This window comes from Passer montanus, unplaced genomic scaffold (genome assembly GCF_014805655.1).
Source record: "Passer montanus isolate IOZ18808 unplaced genomic scaffold, ASM1480565v1 scaffold93, whole genome shotgun sequence".
Classification (NCBI taxonomy): Eukaryota; Metazoa; Chordata; class Aves; order Passeriformes; family Passeridae; genus Passer; species Passer montanus.
In genome coordinates this window covers 1,456,876-1,476,487 of record NW_024374701.1, presented here as the reverse complement: position 1 = coordinate 1,476,487, position 19,612 = coordinate 1,456,876, and the positions used below count along the sequence as shown (strand labels likewise).

The following is a 19,612-nucleotide window of genomic DNA, read 5'->3' as shown; positions in this document are numbered from 1 at the left end:
TGCCTTTTCCACTGGTTTCTCTGCAGCAGCCCCCACCAGGCTGGGAACGTTTTGCTCTCCACTCCCAGATTTGGGAGAAGGAGCAGTAATATCATTTTTTAGAGCAGGATTGAAGCGTAGAGATGCTGTGTGACCTGTCCTGAGTCACACAGGAAATCTGGGAAAGCCCCCAGACCCTCAGTCCCACAGCCAAGAGCCATTCCTCACTCCACTGCTGTCCAGGTCTGCTCCCCCGAGGAGGAGGAGGGAAGAGGAGGCACTGGGTGTGGTTTGCAGTGCCAGCTTGTTTGTAAAGACCCCATAAATCCGTGCATCACCTTCCCAGCTGCAACTATGCCTGTGCACTCCTCGGTGTGAGCCTTTAGGATGGATAAATGTCCGTGAAAAGTTTATCCCAGTGCACCAAATCCCCTTGGGAGCTGCAGCAACCCCCCAGTGCCTGTCCCCGAGGGGAGGATGCTCCTGGCAGGGCACAGAGATGTGCTGGGCACCAGGGCTGGCTCCTGGGGAGGTGAGGGAGCTCCTTCCCTCCCTGCAGAGCAGCTAAAGTGGCTGTGGGTGTTCTCGAGGCTGGCTGAGCAGGGGCTGCTCCTCGCTGGCAGCCCTGCAGGTGCAGAGCAGCTCTGGTGTGAGTGCTGCTGCCAGTGTTTATAGACTCTGGGCTCTTCTTCTCCCCACCCTGGGAGCCTCCTCTCTTTCCTCCAAACCTCCCTGAGCTCTGGAAGAGCCAGACTGCTGGGTTTGGTGGCAAAAAAGCAAAGCTCAGGGTGGGTTTAGCTGTGTCTGCCTGGGAGCCCAAATTTCACAGGGCATCCCCAGGGCTCTGCCCCTTCCCAGAGCAGCATCCCTCACCCCAGCTGCAGACCAAGCAGGGCAGAGAATTCGGGGCTTAAAGCTGTGCTGAGGGCTCGTCCAGCAGGTTTGTGCTGTGCTTGCAAAGGGAGCAGAGAGACAGGAGCACTGCACAGCCCGCTGTGCTGCCAGGAGGGCCTGTGTTAGGGAGAAATGGGAGAGCTGGGTGTTTTCTCCTCTCAGGAGGCAGGAAAAGGCTGTGTTTGCTGTCCCTGCAGCCCAGAGGAGCTGGCACTGGTGTGCTGGAAGCTGGCACAGGAACTCTGCTTTATCTGGCCTTCGGATGGAGCAAAATATTGTTCCAAATGTGCATTGCTGAGGTCAGGGCAGCATGGAGGTCGGCGAGGAGCAGGGGGGAGGTTTTCAGGGAGCTGTTTCTCACACTGCACCAGGTCTGGATGGGTTTGGGGGCATTTAAAGGCACAAACTCCCTGCTGAAATTGTGCCACCAGCAGCAGGGATGCATTGCCTACTCCCTGGCTCCACTTCAGAGCGTGTCTCTCCCGTTTCTCCTGCAGCACACATTTATTTATCTGCTCCGTGCCCTTCTGGCTGTTTGGTTTGTGTTGGTGTTCCCTTTCACACAGGCTGAGTGCAGAGCAGGAGCTGCTGGGCAGGGCAGCACGTGGGGCTGCAGGACCTGCAGAGCCCACCCTGGGTTGGCAGGGCTCCAGAGATGCTTTCAAATAACTGAATTAAAAGAGCCTCCAGGAGCCCCATCCCAGCAGGGGAGGAACAGAGAGGTTTGGGGAGGGAGGGCGACAAAAAGGAGCCCCAGGCACTGAGGGGCTCTCAGCTGCTGAGGTGGCTGGGGCTCCTGAGGAGAAGATGGGGCTGATGGAGGTGGAATGAGATGAGCTTTAATGTCCTTTCCAAGCCAAACCATTCCAGGATTCCCTGATTCTCAGGCTCTCAGAGGCAGGGATGTGCCTTTTGCTTCGTTAGTGACACCGTTAACGACCCCGCCATGGCCTCCAGAGCCATCAAACCCAAACTGGCCCAAATCCCTGGAGACTGAGGGCAGGATTTGGTCAGGGTTTCTGCCTGCCTGCCTGGCTGGGCAGTCCCTGGAGCTGATTCCCCCCAGTCTCTGGAGTGAGGACAGCACTCAGCACTGGGATCAGAGACTTTTCCTTTGCCTCCTGCCCTTGTTTTGGGCTTTTCCCCATCCATTTAAGTGACTCGCAACTGTCAGTGCCTTGGGTGCTATTAACACCTCACCAAGAGCTGGATCTAAGTATTTTTATTTTCATTTTCTTTGTGAAGAGAGCAGGGGAAGGCCGGGGTTTAACAACAACTCCTCCCTGTGTGGCTGGGCCTTGGAGCAGTCAGCGCTGCCCACAAAAACAATTTGCTCAGAATCCATCCAAAAAGAGCTGACCACACTTTTATTTGGAGAAGCTGTGCCAGAAACAGCATTCCCGTGCCTGCAGAGAGGAGAGTGCAGGCTCCAGGCAGTCAAAAACAAGCTGGATTTTTCCATTTTAGGCCTTTGCGTGGTCCAGGCTGGTGGCCTGGGCTCCTGGCACCTCGTCCCAGCAGGATGCTGGAGGAAGTGTTGGATTTGTAGGGGAAATCTCCCCGAGAGGCAGCAGCAGGGCTTGGGGGCTGGGTTTAGGGTTTGTTTGGGGGATGCAGCGATCCAGAACAGCAACAGAACATCCTCTGCCACCCAAAAAGGACCTGAGCCCTCCAAGGGAATAAGGGGATCACAGAATTACAGAATTTCCTAAGCTGGAAGGCACCCACAGGGGTCACTGAGTCCTGGCCCTGCACAGGACACCCCAAAACCCCACCCCGTGCCTGAGGGCAGTGTCCAAACACCGGGTTTTGGTTATTTTATGGGTATTTTAAGCCACGAGCAGGATTCTGAAGCTGTAGCACCAGAATGTAGAGTCTTGTGAGGTTTTGCGTGGGGTTGTGTGGGGTTTGTATGGATTTCTGTGGGTTTTGTGTGGGGTTTTGTGTGTGGGGTTGTGTGGGATCTGTGTAGGGGTCTGTGTGGGGTTTTTGTGTGTTTCTGTGGGTTTTATGTGGGTTTATGTGTGTTTCTGTGGGGGTTTTGTGTGGGGGTTTTGTGTGGTTTTGCGTGGGGCCTGTGCGGAGTCTGTGTGGGATTTGTGGGGTTTTCGGTGGGGTTTCTGTGGGTTTTGTGTGGGTTTCTGTGTGTTTCTGTGGGTTTTGTGTGGGGGTTTTTGTGGTTTTGCGTGGGGCCTGTGCGGAGTCTGTGTGGGATGTGTGAGGCTTTTTTGTGGGTTTGTGTGGGTTTTGTGTGGGTTTCTGTGGGGTTTCTGTGGGTTTTGTGTGGATTTCTGTGGGTTTTGTGTGGGTTTTCTGTGGGGTCTGTGTGGGTTTGTGAGGTCGCCCCGATGGCAGCGGTGTCACAGCCCTGGAGATGGGGACACGAGGCACCGGAGGCCCCTCCTGAGCTCCCCGTGGTTATTGTCTTTGGGTGCAGAGCAGGACGGGCAGGCTCCAGCCTGGGCTGTGTAAATCTCGTAAGAAAGCCATTCCCAGCTAATGAAACCCTGGGAGAGAGGGATTTGGCTCCCCAGCCCTCAGCCTTGCAGCAGAGGCTGGAATAAATCCATCTCCACTTGTGTGTGGGCTGCTCTGCCCTCTCCCCCAGCGCAGGGGGAGCAGCCCCAGCTCAGCAGCACTTGGTGCATCTGCACCTCAATAATTCCGGGTGAGAATTATCTTCTCTTTTAGGAAAAAAAAAAAAGGCAAAAAACAAAATGAAAACTAAAGCCTCACCTGGCCTTTAATCCTTGTGCAGGAAGGGGGAGCAGCCATGTAAATAATTCTGCCTCCCCTGCAGCCTGCTGGGCTCTGGGTATTAATGCCAGGGGCTGGAGGTGTTGGGGAAAGCTGGAGAGAGGAGGGATTTGGGATAAATTCACCTCAGCTCTGCTGTTTGTGTAGCTGGGATGTGCCTGCCCCAGCCCTGGGTCCCGCTGGGGTCATGTTTGTTTGGCTGTGCCTTTATTGCTCTAAGTGTGAATTTAGCAGCTCCTACCGGGTGAAATACGATTGTCTCTGTGCTCCGCGGCCAGGCTGGGCTTTGCTGAGCTTCTGAGCACAGCTGCTGCAATATTTGGGTTTATTAACACCCAGACAAGGCAGACACACAGCCCTGGGCTCAGCTGCTGGATCTGTGCCCAGATTTGTCCCTTCTCTGCAGGTTTGGGGTGCTTTGGGCACCCGGGGCTGGCTGCCACCCGCATCCCTGCAGAGATCCGTGATCCCTCCTGTCTCAGCCCGTCCTTGTGCTGGGCCTTCTCCTTCCTGCAGGCAGGGATTGCTCTGCTCTCTGCTTTTTCTTGATTTATCTGCTTTTCCCTCACCCGTCTTGCCTTTCTAGCCTCTGTTTATCCACATATCCATATATCTATGTCTCTATATATTTATCCAACAACTGAGATGCAAATCCAGTTGTTGGATAAATATATAGAGAAGCATTCAGGCCCATCTGGGACAGCATAGGCTGCTGGAAATATTTCCATAGCTTTGCATTCCCTGTCCCCCTTCCTGTCCCAAAGAACACAGGAGTATCCTCTGCATATAATGAAGTCTCTGAAGGGTTGAACAATATTTCTTTTCTGCCTCTAACTAATCTTTTTTAATGCTTGACAGCCTCATGTTCTGTAATTTAATGCATTTTATTTAGAAAATAACATTTAGTGCCACTTTGGATTTCCAATTATTCTTCAATCGGACTTTGAGGGCCTGATGTCTTTGTCACTTGGATGTGTGCAAGAGATGGCAACATCAGAGCAGACAACAGCAAATTATTTCCACTACTGATTACTAGGCTTGGGAGGAAAATATGCAGGACAAATTTAGTCTCAGCATAAATGTATGAAAATGAGTTAAAGCATAGCAGCAGCAGCAGCAGCTTTGTGCCGTGGCTCGGCGTGGATGGGGAGAACCTGGCTCATCCTGCAGCACCAGGGAATCTTTGGGAGCAAGGAAAGCCTCCAAGGAATGGGAGCTGCAGTGCCCCAGCTGGATCTGTCTGTGGTGCTCAGGGTGGGCTTTGAGGGCTTTGCTGACACCTCCTGTGCAGGGGGAAAGGCATTCCCAGTAAACCCATCATAAACCCCCACATTACTGGTGGCCAAGGGAGGAGCTGCTTGCTCCCACCTCGTGGGTGCCCTTTGTGCTTGGAGAAACTCAGGGGTTTGATCTGGAGCTGTCAGGGCAGGTTTAGGTTGGATTTTAGGGAAAGGTTCTTTCCCAGAGAGTGCTGGGCATGGCCCCGAGGCTGCCAGAGCTCCAGGAGCATTTGGAAAATGCCTCCAGGGATGCCCAGGGTGGGATTTGGGGTGTCTGTGCAGGGCAGGGCTTGGAATTGATCCTTGTGGGTCCCTTCAGCTCAGGCTGTTCCAGGATTCTCTGGTCCTTTTCCTGCCTGCAGTGCAGTTCCACAGCCTGGGAATCCAGAGGGAGAGGCAGGATGCCCCTGTTGGTGTAAATCTGCTCTTGGAGTCTAAACCATCCCTCCAGGGCTCCTCTTTAGCCTTGAGACAAGTCTGGCACCTTATCACAGGCTGAGATGCCCAAGGTCGCCGTGGGCAGGGCCAGCCCAGCTCTGTCTTCCCTGGGAAAGGCAAACTGCCTCCTCAGAGTAGTAAACTGGGAGAATCCAATGAACTTCCCAGTCTCCAAGTGAACAAAGTGTTAAAATTCAGCCCAAACTGACTTGGTGTGCACAGGGGAGAGGGAGGATCACCTCAGAATGATCAAACCTTGTGTTCTGACACTCCCAGTGCTCCCTGGGTTTGTTGTGGCCCTGAAGCTCGGCTGTTTGTCTCCTGAGATGTTTCCTTGTCCCCACTGACGTGTCCATGGGTGGGGACAGACCCATGTCCTACACCCAGCCACGCCAGGCTCCTTCTGTAGGCAACAGGGCTTAGAGCTCATTTTCCTCCACAACTCAGGAGTTTGGGATATGCTTAGGACAGCTCGTTCCTCACGCTGCCCGTCAGGTTCCTAAATTATTTTTGACAGCCGTGTGTAATGATATACAAATGGGAAAGTGATGGAGTAGCAGAAAATTGACTGGCAAGGACAGCGTGATGGAGTTGGAGAGCAATCCCTGCTAAAAAGCCGGGGAGACTGCGGAGTGCTCCTGGAGCAAACACCAAGCAGGGCCCTCGCCAGGCTGTGGAAGCAGCAAAGATACCACTCTGTGACCTTTAAAGCCACTTAGGGCACTCAAATGCTTTGGGTTTTCAAGGCTCCGTAAAATTACACAAACCTGCCATGTCCCTCCCAGGTTTCTGCAGGGTTTGAAGAGCCCTGAATGGTTCAGAAATGGGGAATTGAGGGTTGCTCGTGCTCCTGCCCTGTGTGCAGCAGGACTTTGTGGCTGTGCAGAAGGTTTGAGCAGGGTCTGTGCTGAATGTCCCCAGCATTGCCACAGAGCTCACTTGGGGAGGCAGAGTCCTGTGGGATGTGGGCTCTGAGGGATGAACCCTGCAGCTCTGCCAGCCAGGACTCATGGAATCCTGGAGTATGGAAGGGACCCACAAGGACAATCCAGTCCAAATCCTGCACAGACAACCCCAAAATCCCACCCTGTGCATCTCTGGGGCGCTCCTGGAGCTCTGGCAGCCTCAGGGCCGTGCCCATTCCCTGGGGAGCCTGGGCAGTGCCCAGCACTGGTCACCTACTCTGGCATGTGGGATGCCATGCTGGAAAAGCAGAGGGAAATGGGCACTGAAGGAGCCAGAGGGGCTGGATGGCATCGTTTGGTGCCCAGCCCCTTCCCTGGGCAGAGCTGCAGCTCAGTAATCCTGCCAGGCACACGCGAGGTGCGGGCACAGCGAGGCCAGGCCATTGAAGCCATGCCTGTATGTGCCAAGAAAACAAACAGAAAGGGCCAGTCAAAGCTTTTCAGTGTCACTGACACCCCGGGACGTGCCAGAGCCGGGAACAAAGGCGGCATTGAGGCACAGCACGGCCTGGGAGGCTGCTGGGAGCGGGCAGATGCGGGGCTGTGCCCACCCTGCTGCCCACGGCCACGGTGGGTGGCAGGACACGGCCTGGGCCAGCTCCTCAGCAAGGAGGGCAAACAAAACGTGGCCTCCACGTCCCCGTGAGTGCCAGGGGTGGCAGGTGGCCAGGCACCGAGGGGGCTCTGTAGGGACAGCAGAATGTTCCTGCTCCCTGCCAGCACAAGGCAGAGGCAGCTCCGAGGTGGCAGGGGATGGGTGGCTTTGGGACACTGGGCTGGACACAGAGTGCTGCCAGAGATTTGGGGCACACCTTGCCTGTGTGCCCTCCAAAAGTGCCAGGCAGGGAGCTTCATCCCAGCAGGCTGTGGGGATGGGATGGGCACAGGCATTGCTGCCCGTGCTGTGCCCTACTGCAGTGCCCTGCCTCGCCCGTGAGCTCGGGTCATGTTCCCTTGCTGCTGTGCCCTGCTGTGCTGTGTGAGCACACGGGCCTGTTCCTGCAGGGCTGCAGCTCCTGTCACTGCTGCTCCTGCAGCTCCTGTCACTGCTGCTCCTGCAGGGCTGCAGCTCCCCTGTCACTGCTGTTCAGGGTCCAGGACACACACCCTGCACTGGGGACAGCCAGGGTGACCCGGGCCTGTGGGTTTGGCTGCTTTGCTCTGACACAGGAAAGCAAGGGTTAAGCTCAGGACCCCTCTGGAGAGAGGGAAATAACCCCAGGGACCCCGGGGTCCCTCGCTGAGCTCCAGCTGCCTCCGTGCATGTGCTGCTCATTTTTCACCCTGAACACAGCTGCCGCCAGCAGCTCTGTCCCACCCCTGTTCCTGCCAGTTTTATGAGCAGAAAATAAAGAGGGGGAGCACACGAACCACCGAGGTTCATCTGCCAATCGTCAGGCTGCCGGGGCAGCAGGGACCGAGCCATGGCAGGCACCTTTCATTAGCAGCATTCTTTATTCATCCCCCACAAGCTGCTCTCCCTTTCAGAGCAGGGGGACCTGCTGCTGCTCGGGTTTTTATCAGGGTTTGGCCCTGATTAGCTGGGTGGGGTGGGAGGAGCTGCCTTCCCTGGGATCGCTCCGGGGTGCAGAGATCGATGCCATCAGCACCGGGGAGCTGGCAGAGCCCCAGGCAGAGCCCTTTTCCTTCAGCTGGGTAATTAGGAGCTCTGGAGCGGGGAAGAGAGGTCACACGTGGAGTGGGACCATTAACCCCGTCCCCTGCCAGCCACCCTGCAGGGAGATGCCCTCGGAGCAGCTGCTGCAGCGCTGGCTCCCAGCAGGAAGGCAGCTGAGGCAGGGCACGGCCCCTGCCAGGGCATTCGCCCCGCTGGGAGGTTTGCAGCTGACAGACATCGTGCCAGGGACCAAGTCTGGGCCAGAAGTGGTGGTTTCATGTCGTTCACGTGGCAGAAATTGCCACCCTCGTGGGTCCCTGTGCCCTGCTCCCTGCCAGAGGCAGAAGACAGAGCAGGTCATGGATGCACCAGCTCTTCTCCTGGTTTTTGGCATTCCCGAGTTGTCATTGATGAGCTGATCCCTGCAAGCCTGCTCAATGCCATCCTCTTCCAGCTCCTGGGGCAATGATTCCCCCCTGCTCCCAGCCTCCCCGGGAGCTGAGGGCTCCCAGTCCCCACAGGAGCTGGTTAATTTTGTCCTCTCCAAAGCCTTGCAAGCCCAGAGCTTTTCCTGGAGCTGCTCTGTAGGTAGGCTCAGCACAGTCTGCAGGATCCCCCTCGCAGTCTGTTGGGTCTGCTGCTGTACTGACGCCAGTGGTATTTATGGAAATACATGCAGAAGATCCTCAGGCTCCGATGGAGCAGAAATAGTTTCATGGCATTATTTGCCCAAAATGCCACCGTTCTGAGTGCTGGATCCGGGCGCTGAGAAGCTGATGTCAAAGCAACTGCTTACAGCAGGAGCTGAGGTGGCTGCCAGGGACAAGTGCCTCGTTGTGGCAGCTCTGGGAGCATTAAAGCAGCAATTCTGGAGTTTGTGTGGAGGCTCTGAGCTTGTATCAGCCCTGCCTCCCGTCAGAGCAGCGCCACGGCCCCAGAGCTGCTCTTTGATTCCACATCTCCCATGCAGCAAAACAGCAGCCCAAGGAAAAGCAGGTGGAGATCAAAGCTAAACCCCTTTGCCCGACCTTCCCTGGCTACAAAACCCATCCCAGCTTTCGCTTCCCACAACGGGAGGCCCTTGGTTGGTGCTCCCACTTTCCCAGGGGCGCTTCCAAGCCGCAGGCAGCCGTGTTTGCTCCGGGGGAGGGAGGGCCAGAGGGTGTTTAAAGAGCTCACTTGTGGTGGGACCACAAATGAAGTCATGTCCCGAGGGATGGGGATGGTTTGGTGGGGAAAACCGCCGTGGTGTGACTCGTGACCCAGCGAAACCCCTAATCGTGTGTTTAGCAGAGCCCAGGCTGGAGCTGTTTCCTTTGCCTTGGCTTGGCACGCTGCCCTTGGCTCGGATCACTCATCCTGTGGTTGGGGCTGCTCAGGAGTCACCCCAGTCGTTAGGAAAGGAATGTTAAAGGGCTGCTGTGTAAACCCACGGCTGCCTGAACAGGCCTTGTTCTCAGTGTAAATCTGCTGCAGGGAATGGTTGAACCTTCCTCGTATTTATTTTTTTATTATTTCATTAAGTAAGATTTATACAGGTATAGTATTGGAAAGGTCATCCATCCCTTGAGCTGTGGGAAGAGCTCTGAGCATTCCTCCCTCTCCACTTGGTTGTTTTACCCCTGGTTTCTGCTGGGAAAGCACCAGGCCTGGGTTTTGTTGCCTTCTGGGAAGTGAATTTATCCCTGCCTGTACACAGAGCCCCTCAGCCCTGCTGCCCCCATTCCACCCTCAGCAGCAGCAGCCCCCTGGAGCTGCTGGGCGGCCTCTCCCCAGGGCATTGCATCCCAGCTGGGAGTTATTCCCCTCCTCTCCCTCAGGAAATTCGGGATGTTGGATCTGCAGCAGGGACCCGGGCTCTGGGCTCAGGATCTCTGGATGCTTCGCTGCTCCTGTACCCCTGAAATGAGATATTTTATGTCTTTCTTGTTTACTGCCATGTGATGAGGCTGAGTGAGGGTTTTTTGCAGATATTTAAGATCCTCTAGCAGCAAGACATCAGTGGTTTTCCAGCACAGCCCGGGTGTGCTTTAAGTGCTCTGCTTATCCCGCAGCCATCGAGGACACTCCAGCCAGGCATGGAGCTTCACAGGCAGCAGAGCTGGGAAGGAGCTTTTGCAGCTTTTCTAGCAGCAACCTGTTCTCCAAGGCTTTTCTGAGCCCCGAGAACAGATGGCTGGGCTGGAGGCTGAGATGCAAGGACAAGGGACTCGTGTTGACATTACCTTTACCAGAGTGCCTTTCATCATTAGCATGTAAATGCCAGCAAACACCCAGGAATTATCCAGCTATGATCTCTTCATCAGAAGAGGCCTCTGATCAGGTTAATCTCACTTTCCCAGCGTGGAAAGGAGGATGCTGAGCAGCTGTACCCACCAGCAAGGGGAAGCAGAGTGAATTTCTGAGAGGGAAGGATGCTGCGAGCATCAGGTTTGAAGTGGCTGTCAGTGATTGCTTTGCCAGGGCTGAAATAGCAGCGCCGCTGGTGCTGAGGGAGCTGATGGGGCTGCTCCTGGGGCAGTGCCCAGGGACACCCTGGCTGGGTGCTGAGCAGCCCAGCTCTCCCGTGGGCAGGAGGGAGCTCCCAGCCCGCTGCATTTTCCATCCTCCCAGTGATCTCTCCCTCCTGAGAAGCAGAAGCCAAAGCAAGCATGGGGGAGGGTGGAGGAAATGTGTTTTAACAGTAAATACGGCCTTGTTATTTATCAATGCAGAGTAATTGAAGTAATTTCATGTCGGTTTTAAATGCAGCGCCCAGGGATCTAATCTATCTGTCTAATATTAATGGGGAATATTTGCTTGCCTCATTCATTCATTACTGTTTTCATTAAGACTCTAGTCCCATTTAGGAGTCTGTTTGTCATCTTAAACTCTTCTGTTTTATCTTAGCCTGCCACAATCCTTTTTAACAACTTAAGTGAATCCGTGAGTTGCAGGCTGGCAGCTTGGGGGAAGGGGCTCTGCTGTCTGGCGTGTGCTTTTCCTGGGCAGCCAGGAGAAACAGACTGAGGCACTCGCAGGCAGCAGCTCTGAGCATCCACACCCTGGGAGGAAGGGTGTCCCAGCAGAGCTGGGTGTCTGTGCCCCCCAGCGTGGCCATCCCTGCTGGGACTGCAGCTCTGGAGGCTCCGTCGTGTCCAAGGCAGCCCAGGAGGCTGCTCAGGGCAGGGATGGCGTTGGTGGATGCTCAGGGAGCTCTGGTTCCTCACGAGGTGTGTCCCCTCTAAGGCATCCCCACCTTCAGGGTATCACAGAATCACTGAGTGGTTTGGCTTGGATGGGACCTTAAAATCCACCCAGTGCCACCCCTGCCATGGCAGGGACACCTTTGCCTGTCCCAGGGGCTCCCAGCCCTGTCCAGCCTGGCCTTGGCACTGCCAGGGATCCAGGGGCAGCCACAGCTGCTCTGGGCACCTGTGCCAGGGCCTGCCCACCCTCCCAGAATGGAATCTCCTCTCATTGCCCACTGCCAGGGGCTCCGTCCCTGTCCCTGTCCCTGTCCCTGTCCCTGTCCCTATTCCTGCTCTCCCCCTGGCCTGGAGCTGGGAGGAGCCCAGGGAGCATCACCTGCAGGGCTGGGCTGGGCTGGGCTGGGCTGGGCTGGGCTGGGCTGGGCTGGGCTGGGCTGAGCTGGGCTGGAGGCCTCCAAGCCTAATTAGACTCCCAGGGAAGGGGAGCATTGTGCTCTTAACGACTCTCTGGCAAAATGCTCTGCCTAAAACAGTAATTTTAATAAGCACAGCCCAGTTGTGAGTGCTCGTTGAACACCTAATTACTCTGGTTACCGCTCCAAAATTATTCCGAATTCTATTTTTTCCTCACCAAACAGAGAGGGGAAGAAGCACACACTTTATAATTATTCACCTTAATTAATTTTCTGAGCTTCTGTTAAAACTTTTAAGTGCCTGCAGGGAGCACACCAGGAGTTCCATGGCAGCCAGGCAAAGCAGAGGCCGTGAACTGATGTGAGATGAAAGTTTCCTGTGTTGGATTGATCCCCACCTGAGCCCAGAGATTTTGGAAGGCTGCCCCCTTTTTATCCTGATTAATTAGTTCCCCTGAGGCCTGGGCTAATCAAAGGGCAGTGCTCATCAGCTGGTGGCCATGGCAGGGTGGCATCAGAAGACGGTGCCAAGACGTCAGGGAGCCGCTGTGATGGCAGCAGTGATGTCCCCTGGCAGCAGCACGGGATGGGCCCTGGCTGCTCCAGGAACATCCAGGCATCCAGAGGGGACTCCCAGCCAGCACGGAGGCTGTGTCACCCTGGCAGCTGAGGAGCAGGGGAGCTCCTGCCTGGATCCTGCCTGCTGGGAGCTCGTTTGACCCTTTTTGTGCAGTCAGGAATGATATTGGCACTCCCCTGAGGGGTGGTGGCTTTCCAGGGATGCAGGGATGTGGATCCATCGCAGCAGAGCCCTGTCCTTGTGGGGAGACCTTTAGCATCCCCTTCCTCATTATTTGCACCCTCGTCACCCCCTGTTCTTGTCAGGGAAGGTTCTGTGGGTCAGTTCTGCAAGAAACTCACTGGTTTAGGGTCCCCAAAGAGAAGGATGTGCTGAGGGTCCTGTCCCCCCCAGCTGCCATCCCTGTGTGGGGAGGGATCCCGAGCTGTCACCAGCACCCCGGGGCAGGAGGAGCTCAGAGGAGCCAGGCAGGAGCGAATGTGTGGCTGCACCTCCTTATTTAATCCATGAATTTCACTGCATTTGCCATTCCAGAAGCTCCTGTGAACACCTCAGCCAGGTCTGCTCCCCAGATTTCATTTCAGCGCTGAAGATGACAGAATTTCCTCCTGACCCTGTGTGGGCACGAGGTCTGCCCAGCTCTGCGGGCAGTGGGCACGGGGAGCTGGAGGTGGCCGTGCCTGCCTGGCCCCAAATCCCCAGATGCAGATGGCCCGGGCGAGGCAGGAGGCAGAGCTGGGGCTGCCAAGGCTGTCACACAGAGCTGGCACTGCTGTGCCAGCCTGGGCAGGGGGTGGCAGCCAGAGTGGCATCCCAAAGGCTGGGCTGAGCCTCCACCCACAGCTGGGAGCCCAGGCAGGGTGAGGGAGGGGACACCCGCTGCTGTGCCAGGCAGGGGGCTCCTGCCCCCGCGCCCACCCTGCAGGGCCCACCCTGCAGCCCCAGAGTGTCACTGTCACCTGCTGGGGGCAGAGGAGGAGCTGCCAGAGCCAGCAGACCGAGCATCCCACACACGATCATGTGCTGGAGATGAAAAACCCATTTCCCCTCCTGGACGAGGCCGTGCTGCTCCTGGGAGCGGGCTGGGATCTCTGCCTGGCACTTTGTTACTGCAACAAACCCCGTCAGATGTTCCATATTGATGTGACGATGAACTCGAGCCGTGGTAAACCACAGGGAAGTGTTTGTCTGCAGGAGCCCGTGTGCCAGAACACGAGGCTGCTCCGAGCCCTGCCGGGATGCTGGGCCGGGTGGATGCGTGGAGGAAACGCTGGCTTGAGGACAATTTTCCTGCTCCAGCAAGCCTCACTTCGGGATATTTGCTGTTTTTTCAGTCTTTCTGGCTTCCCAGAGGAGGCTGTCCTTGCTTTCATCACCTCCCTGAGGAGCCTGGCACGGCACACAGAGGGTCTGGAGGAGCCAGGGGGGTGGGAATGTTTGCAGAGGATCTGATCCCTCACTCGGAGAGTGGTCAGGTCCCCGTGCTCCAGCACAGCTCGTCCTCCTCAGATGTTAATGAGGTTCTTAGAGCAGCAAAGCCAAGCCCACTGCAAAGGTTGCCTGGATCAGAGTTGAAGGGGCTCTCTCCGTGCATCTGCAGTGCTGTAATTAAATAATCCCCTCGTAGCCATGGCAACGTTGTCTCCCCGTCCTCTCCCACTCGCTGCTTCTCTGCCAGAACTTCCAGGCGTTGATTTGGTTCTGACAGCCCTGGGGGGGCTCTGAGAGCTGTGGGACAGCAGGGCTGCTCCTGCAGGAGCCCCTGTGCCTGGCAGAGCACTGCCCCTCACCTGCTCTGTGGCACAGGGGTGGATCCTGGAGCCATCCCCACCTCGGGGAGCTCCACGGCACCCTGGGGATGCTCCTCAGTTATTTGTGCTCAAGACTCCCCTCTCCTGTGTGTGCTGGCTCTGCCCCGTGGATGCGGTTCCCTCATCCCACCACTCCTGCTCCTTCGCTCCCTGCCTGTGTCTGAGGTCTCCAGGAGCAGCAGTTTCCAGGCAGGGATTTCCACAGCCCGGGGCACCCACGTGCCTCGCTCAGCACAGCATTCCCACCCCTGCACGCTGGAATTTTATTTTTTTTTTTTGGCAAAGGTGCCCAGCAGGATATTCCACCTGGAACTCAGCTTGGAGCAGTGGGAAGAGCGTGCCAGACTTTTTACAGCCTCTGGGAAAGCCTGGCTTTATTTTCCCTGTCGCCCTGACACATTAATGGCTGCAGCTGAGGCGTCCTCCTTGCTCCTTCCCACACTTTTTCACGTCTCCTGCCCCAGCACAACGCAGAGTTTTCTCACGAATAAAGGAAAGAATCAAATCTCATTGGAAAGTTCATCAACTTTGGGCTCCTGCTCAGTGAGTGATAGATGGCTTTAATTACACTGAACTAGTTGGCATCTCTACTCCACTCCCCAAAGTCATTAAAAATAGATTTTCTGTTTGAACTCCAGCCCCCCGAGGGGTCTGTGGGCAGCCTGCTGTGGCTGTGAGATGCTCCAGGGGCTGTCTCCAGCCAGGGGAGGTCACAGGACTGGGCTGGTAGCACGCAAAAGCTGTGGAAACTTTGCTTTGGCTGTGTATTTTATTTAATTTATTTATTTCTTTTTATTTATTTGGAACTGGTTTCTTGCAGTTATTTGCTCCGGGGGCTGGCAGAGTTGGAATTTGTGTGTTTTGGACAGTCTGTATTGATTTTTATTTTTTTTAATTTATTTTATTTTGCTGGTGTTATGGGTCAGGCAGTCAGGGACAGTAATAACGAGGTTTTATCATTTAATGCCTGAGCAGCAGGTCCATTTTGGCAGGGAGAGCAGGAAGGGAGGTCACACTTGGGCTGGGGGAGCAGGGCTGTGCCCTCAGGAGCGAGGAGATCCCCCTGCAGCGCTGCACTCTCGGCTGCTGTCCTTCACACAGATGCTCCTCCAGAGACATTGTTCAAAACCTCTGTGTGGTTTTTAAAGAATTATCATGTGCAGAAGCCGCAGCTTCTGAGCAGAAAAAGAAACGAAGCGCTCAACATCAAATCATCTCTAATGAACTCTTATTCACATAATTCCAACCCTCCGTTATTTATAGAGCGCAGCGAGAGCATCCAGCTCCTCACAAACACGAAACAAGGCCTGAGCTGCATTTAAATCACGGGGACAGATCCTGCCAAGCCTCCCTCGCTGGGTACGAGCGGGGGATCTGCAGTGCTGGGGGATTTTGGGGCTGGGGCAGGGCTCAGCGTGCTGGGCTGATTTTAGGGGGAGCCCAGGGCCCTCCCTGGGTGCATCCTGTGCTGGCTGGTGTCTCCCAAAGGGAGCTTTTTGGTTTGGAAAAGCTGGGTTTGCTGCTGGTGGTGTCTCCCACAGGGAGTTTTTGGTTTGGAAAAGCTGGGTTTGCTGCTGGTTCTCCAGCAGCAGCACTGCTCTGCACCGGGAAATGCTGGCTGCTCACTGGGGGAGGGCAGTGTCGTGCAGGAATAAATCCTGGATGGGCTGTTCCTGTCACCAGGCCCCTGGGCTTGCTCCCACCCCATCTCTAAAGTGCTTTTTGCTGCTTAGGAGGGAGAGGCAAAGCAGCAGAAAGCACATCACCTGTGGCCACTCCAGTGCAGACCAGCGAGGGCACCCTGGCCCCTCTGCAGCCAGCAATCACACCCCAGCCCTTCATCTCCACCTCGGAATTTCTCCTCTCTGCATTCCTGAAGCTCTTCCCATCCCAGCTCTGCCTCTCCCACCCCTCACTCCCAGGCTCCCAACCCCAGCCCTCCACCCTCCCCTCGGAGGGCTCCACCAGAAAACCCCAACCCTGGGCGATCCCCGCTCCGGGAAAAAGCTGTTGAGAGCGGGGCCGAGGAAACAAGGAGAATAGCAGCCCTATTGGTGTCGAGCTCGGAGAGGAACTGGGTTCTCACTGTGTCAACAGCACTTGGCGTGACAGCGGCCGTTGTGTGGGGAGACACTGCTCCTTTCAGAGCGGCTGCTGGGAGCCGCGCGCTGTTGTGACGGACGCAGCCAGAGCCATCCAGCAGTTGTTTGAATTCCCAGCCAGTTGCAGGCATCGCTCCTGGGGCCCGGGAGCTGCGGGGAGGCCGGCAGAGGATTATCTGCTGGGAGAAATGGGGGTAGAGTCGCAGAATCGCGGAGTGGCCCGGGCTGGAAGGGAGTTTAAAAAACATCTGGGCACCTCCCGCTGTCCCAGGTTGTGCCAAGGTCTGTCCAGCCTGGATTTGAGCACCTCCAGGAACTGGGAGTCCACACTCAACCTGTTCCAGTGCCTCCCAACCTCTCAGGAAGGAATTCCTTCCATATTTTATAGAGGGAATACCACAGGAGCTCGAGATGCAAACCCACCCTGCTGCTGGAGGTGGCAAGGAATGGGCTGCAAAGGTTAAAGTGGTTAAAAATGCCGGAGGTGGCAAAGGATGTGTTGGAAAGGTTAAAGTGGTTAAAAAGGTTACAAATGTCTTTGCTGGAGCCAAGCAGTGACCTGTGGTTAAAGCCTGGTGTCGTTTTGAAGCCTCTGGGGGTTTCAGTGCTGGTAAATAGGTCAGGGCTGTGCTGCACCTCACCATCACCATCACTGCTCGCGTGCTGGGAGTGGGAGAGGGGCTTCCAGCAGCCTCGGGGCTGTTCCCAGCTGTGCTCCCCTCTGTGGCACCCCTGCCTGGAAGGGACACGGACCCCAGTGGGTCAGTCCTGGGGGCCCCAGTGGCTGCTGCTGGAAGGGCTCAGAGTGGCCCAAGCAGTGAAACACCCAGCCAGACCCAACAAGCTTCCACAATCCCAGGGATTTATCCTCCCCGGGGAAGGGTGAGGCAGCAAAGTGTAAATCGGGGAGGAGAGGGCTCAGCTCCAGCCCAGGGAGGCTGTGAGGAGCTGGCACCACTGTGGGAGCCCAGCTGGGGCTCTGCGTGCCCAGGACCCACCCAGGGGACAGGCTGCCCTCACGTCTCATCCCCAGCAATTCCTATTCTTGGATGTCGGAACAAATTCATTCCAGGCTCTGCTGTTGTGGCCCCTGGCTCTGGGGGGCTCAGCAGGACCTGGGGCTGCTCTGGCCGTGCTGGGCAGAGCAGCCCTGAGTGTTTGTGTTCCCTGCAGGTGTCCCGGGTGCCCGTGGAGTCCTGTGAGCAGTACACGACCTGCCAGGAGTGCCTGAGCTCGGGGGACCCCCACTGCGGCTGGTGCTCCCTGCACCACATGTAAGTCCAGCCTTGGCCGTTCCCTGGTGATAAAAGCAGCTCTCAGAGCTTCCCAGAGCCTCCCACACAAAACAAATCAGGCTGAAGTTGCTCGAGTCCATTTTTCTCTCCTTTGGACATTCCCTGCATTGCAGCTCGGGTGCCATTGGAGATCCCGGGAGAGGTGAAGGGAAATCAACTCCTGATTCAGGGCAGTGGGTGATGTGGATGGAAAAGCAGGTGGAAAAATGATGGAAAAGCAGGATTTGAACTGGTGGGAGTGGAGCCTGCTGGTTTGCACGCCCCTCCTGGTGTTTTGCACCCTCCTGCTCTCTGCCCAGCCTGCAAATCCCAATAATGTGGAATTTTCAACAGCAACAGCAGACGTGATCCTGTGAGCGGGGCTGTGCTCCCAGCCTGGTTTCAGCAGCACAGCAGAGCACAGAGCCCCTTTAAAAGCCCCAAAAGGGAGATTTCAGCCCTGCAGGGGAGCTCAGGGGGTCCCAGCTCCAGCTGCTCCGGGGGGACCCGGCAGCAGGGCTGGGAGCTGCCACAAAGGGCTGAGGGTGCCTTTCTCCAGGGGAGCTCCTGGAAAGCCTCTCTGCATTCAGGAGGTGTCCGTGCCCTTCCTTTCTCTGGCCTGCCATAAAAACCAGCACTTCCTAGGGCGGAAGGGAGCCGTAGGAAGGGGCAGAGGAGCTCGGGGAGGAGGGGAGAGCCGGGAGCAGGGAATAGAAATCCCCCCGGCCCCGTGCCAGCTGCTGAGCAGCCCTGGGAGCACGGGCACGGGGGAGGCAGGGCTCAGGGACCCGCTCGGCAGCGCTTGGCCCCTTGCCTGAGGAGCAGGTGCTGGGGGGAGCGGGGAGCTGCAGGCTCCTCCACAAACCCGGCCTGGATCCGGGGCTGGGGGGCACAGCAGCTCCCGCCGCGGGTCTGGGGCAGGAGGGGCAGGAGAAGCAGCTCAGCCCCTGAGCATCCCGCAGGATCCTCTCGGGGAGGGGCTGCAGAGCTCTGAGCATCCCACGGCACTCTGGGCATCCTTTTTTGGCTTTTTCCCTTTCCAAGCGAGCCTGTCCAGCCCTGCAGCTGAGCCACCCTTTGGTGTCCCAAAGGTGTCGCTGTCCCAGCTCCTCTGTCAGAAGGGGACTATTCCCACCCTCGGGCTCTGCCCCGTGTGCCCCCCGGGCTGGGCAGCAGGGTGGGCAGGGGCTGCAGCAGCAGCAGGAGCTGTGCTGGGGCCCTGGTGCTGCTCCTGCAGCAGCTCCTCTGCAAGGATCAGCGAGCACTCCCCTCATGCTAATGAGCTGAATCTTCACAAGCCACCTGGGAGGCAGGTAAAGGTTGTTATCTTCATTTTGCAGAGACAAAACCCTCGATGACAAGAGGAGAGAAAAGTGTCATTTCCTCTGCCCTTTTGGCCATGACATTTCAGCATCAACCTATCCCAACAAGGGCTCTTTCCCCGATGGGATTTCTCAACTCTCCCTTCAAGCATCTGCACTTTGGAGCAGTGATCATCTTTTAGCTTTATTTTTTTAAGCTGTAAATAATTGAGTTTATCTCACTGTTCCTCAAAGCCTCTGTCATCTTTGGAGGCCCCAAGTGCTGGAGTGTTTGTATTTCATTTGTCACCTCTCCCCTTCCATTCTCACCCACTCCTGCTTCCAGCTGCTCCGTGGAAAGTGCTGGGGCAGGGGGTGATGCTCCCACTGGGTTTGGGGATGGCTGGAAGGCTGAGGGGTGCAGGAGAAGTTGATTTTTCATCCTCTGCATGGACAGGGATCCTTTGCTCTCTGGGAGCCGTCAGAGGCCTCCAGGAGATTGTTACAGGATCTCTCCAGCCCAGTGGGATGTGGAGCCTGCAAGACTTCCCCGTGCTGCTCTCTGCAAGAGTGTTATTGTCTCCAGGCCTATTTATCTCTGTTGGGGCTGTTGCCATAAATAGGATGATAAAAAAGAGCCATTCCAGCGAGTCAATGAGATAAAGGCTCCAGTCAAGAGCTCACTTTAGGGCTATCTTAGAGATTCACTTCAGCCTCGATATTTCTTCCTTTGGCACCATTCATATTTAGCTCCTTTATGCTCCAAAGGAAAAGGTACAAAAGGGAGAGGGTGAGGAGAGCAGCCCCAGCGTTTGTTGGGGATCAGGGGGGTGGTTTGGGAAGGGAAAGTGGAAACTTCACTTGCCTTCATCTAAAGCAACCTCCCACTGTTCCACAGAATCCCTCAATCCCTCAAAGGCACCTTAAAGGCGAATTTGCACCCATGGAGGGGGGTTGGAAGGAGAGGATTTTCCCCTTGGAAATGACAAAATCCAGGAAATCCTGGAGG

General features: G+C 56.2%; 1 protein-coding gene across 1 annotated transcript in view; it reads left to right on the top strand.

Annotated features, from left to right (window-relative positions):
• Positions 1 to 19,612, top strand: part of PLXNA2 (plexin A2) — a 127,032-nt gene that overhangs the window by 53,909 nt on the left and 53,511 nt on the right. Inside the window, exon 5 of the mRNA XM_039695807.1 lies at positions 17,202 to 17,302. Within this exon, the coding sequence (XP_039551741.1) occupies positions 17,202 to 17,302 (101 nt within the window). The remainder of the gene's footprint in view (positions 1 to 17,201; positions 17,303 to 19,612) is intronic.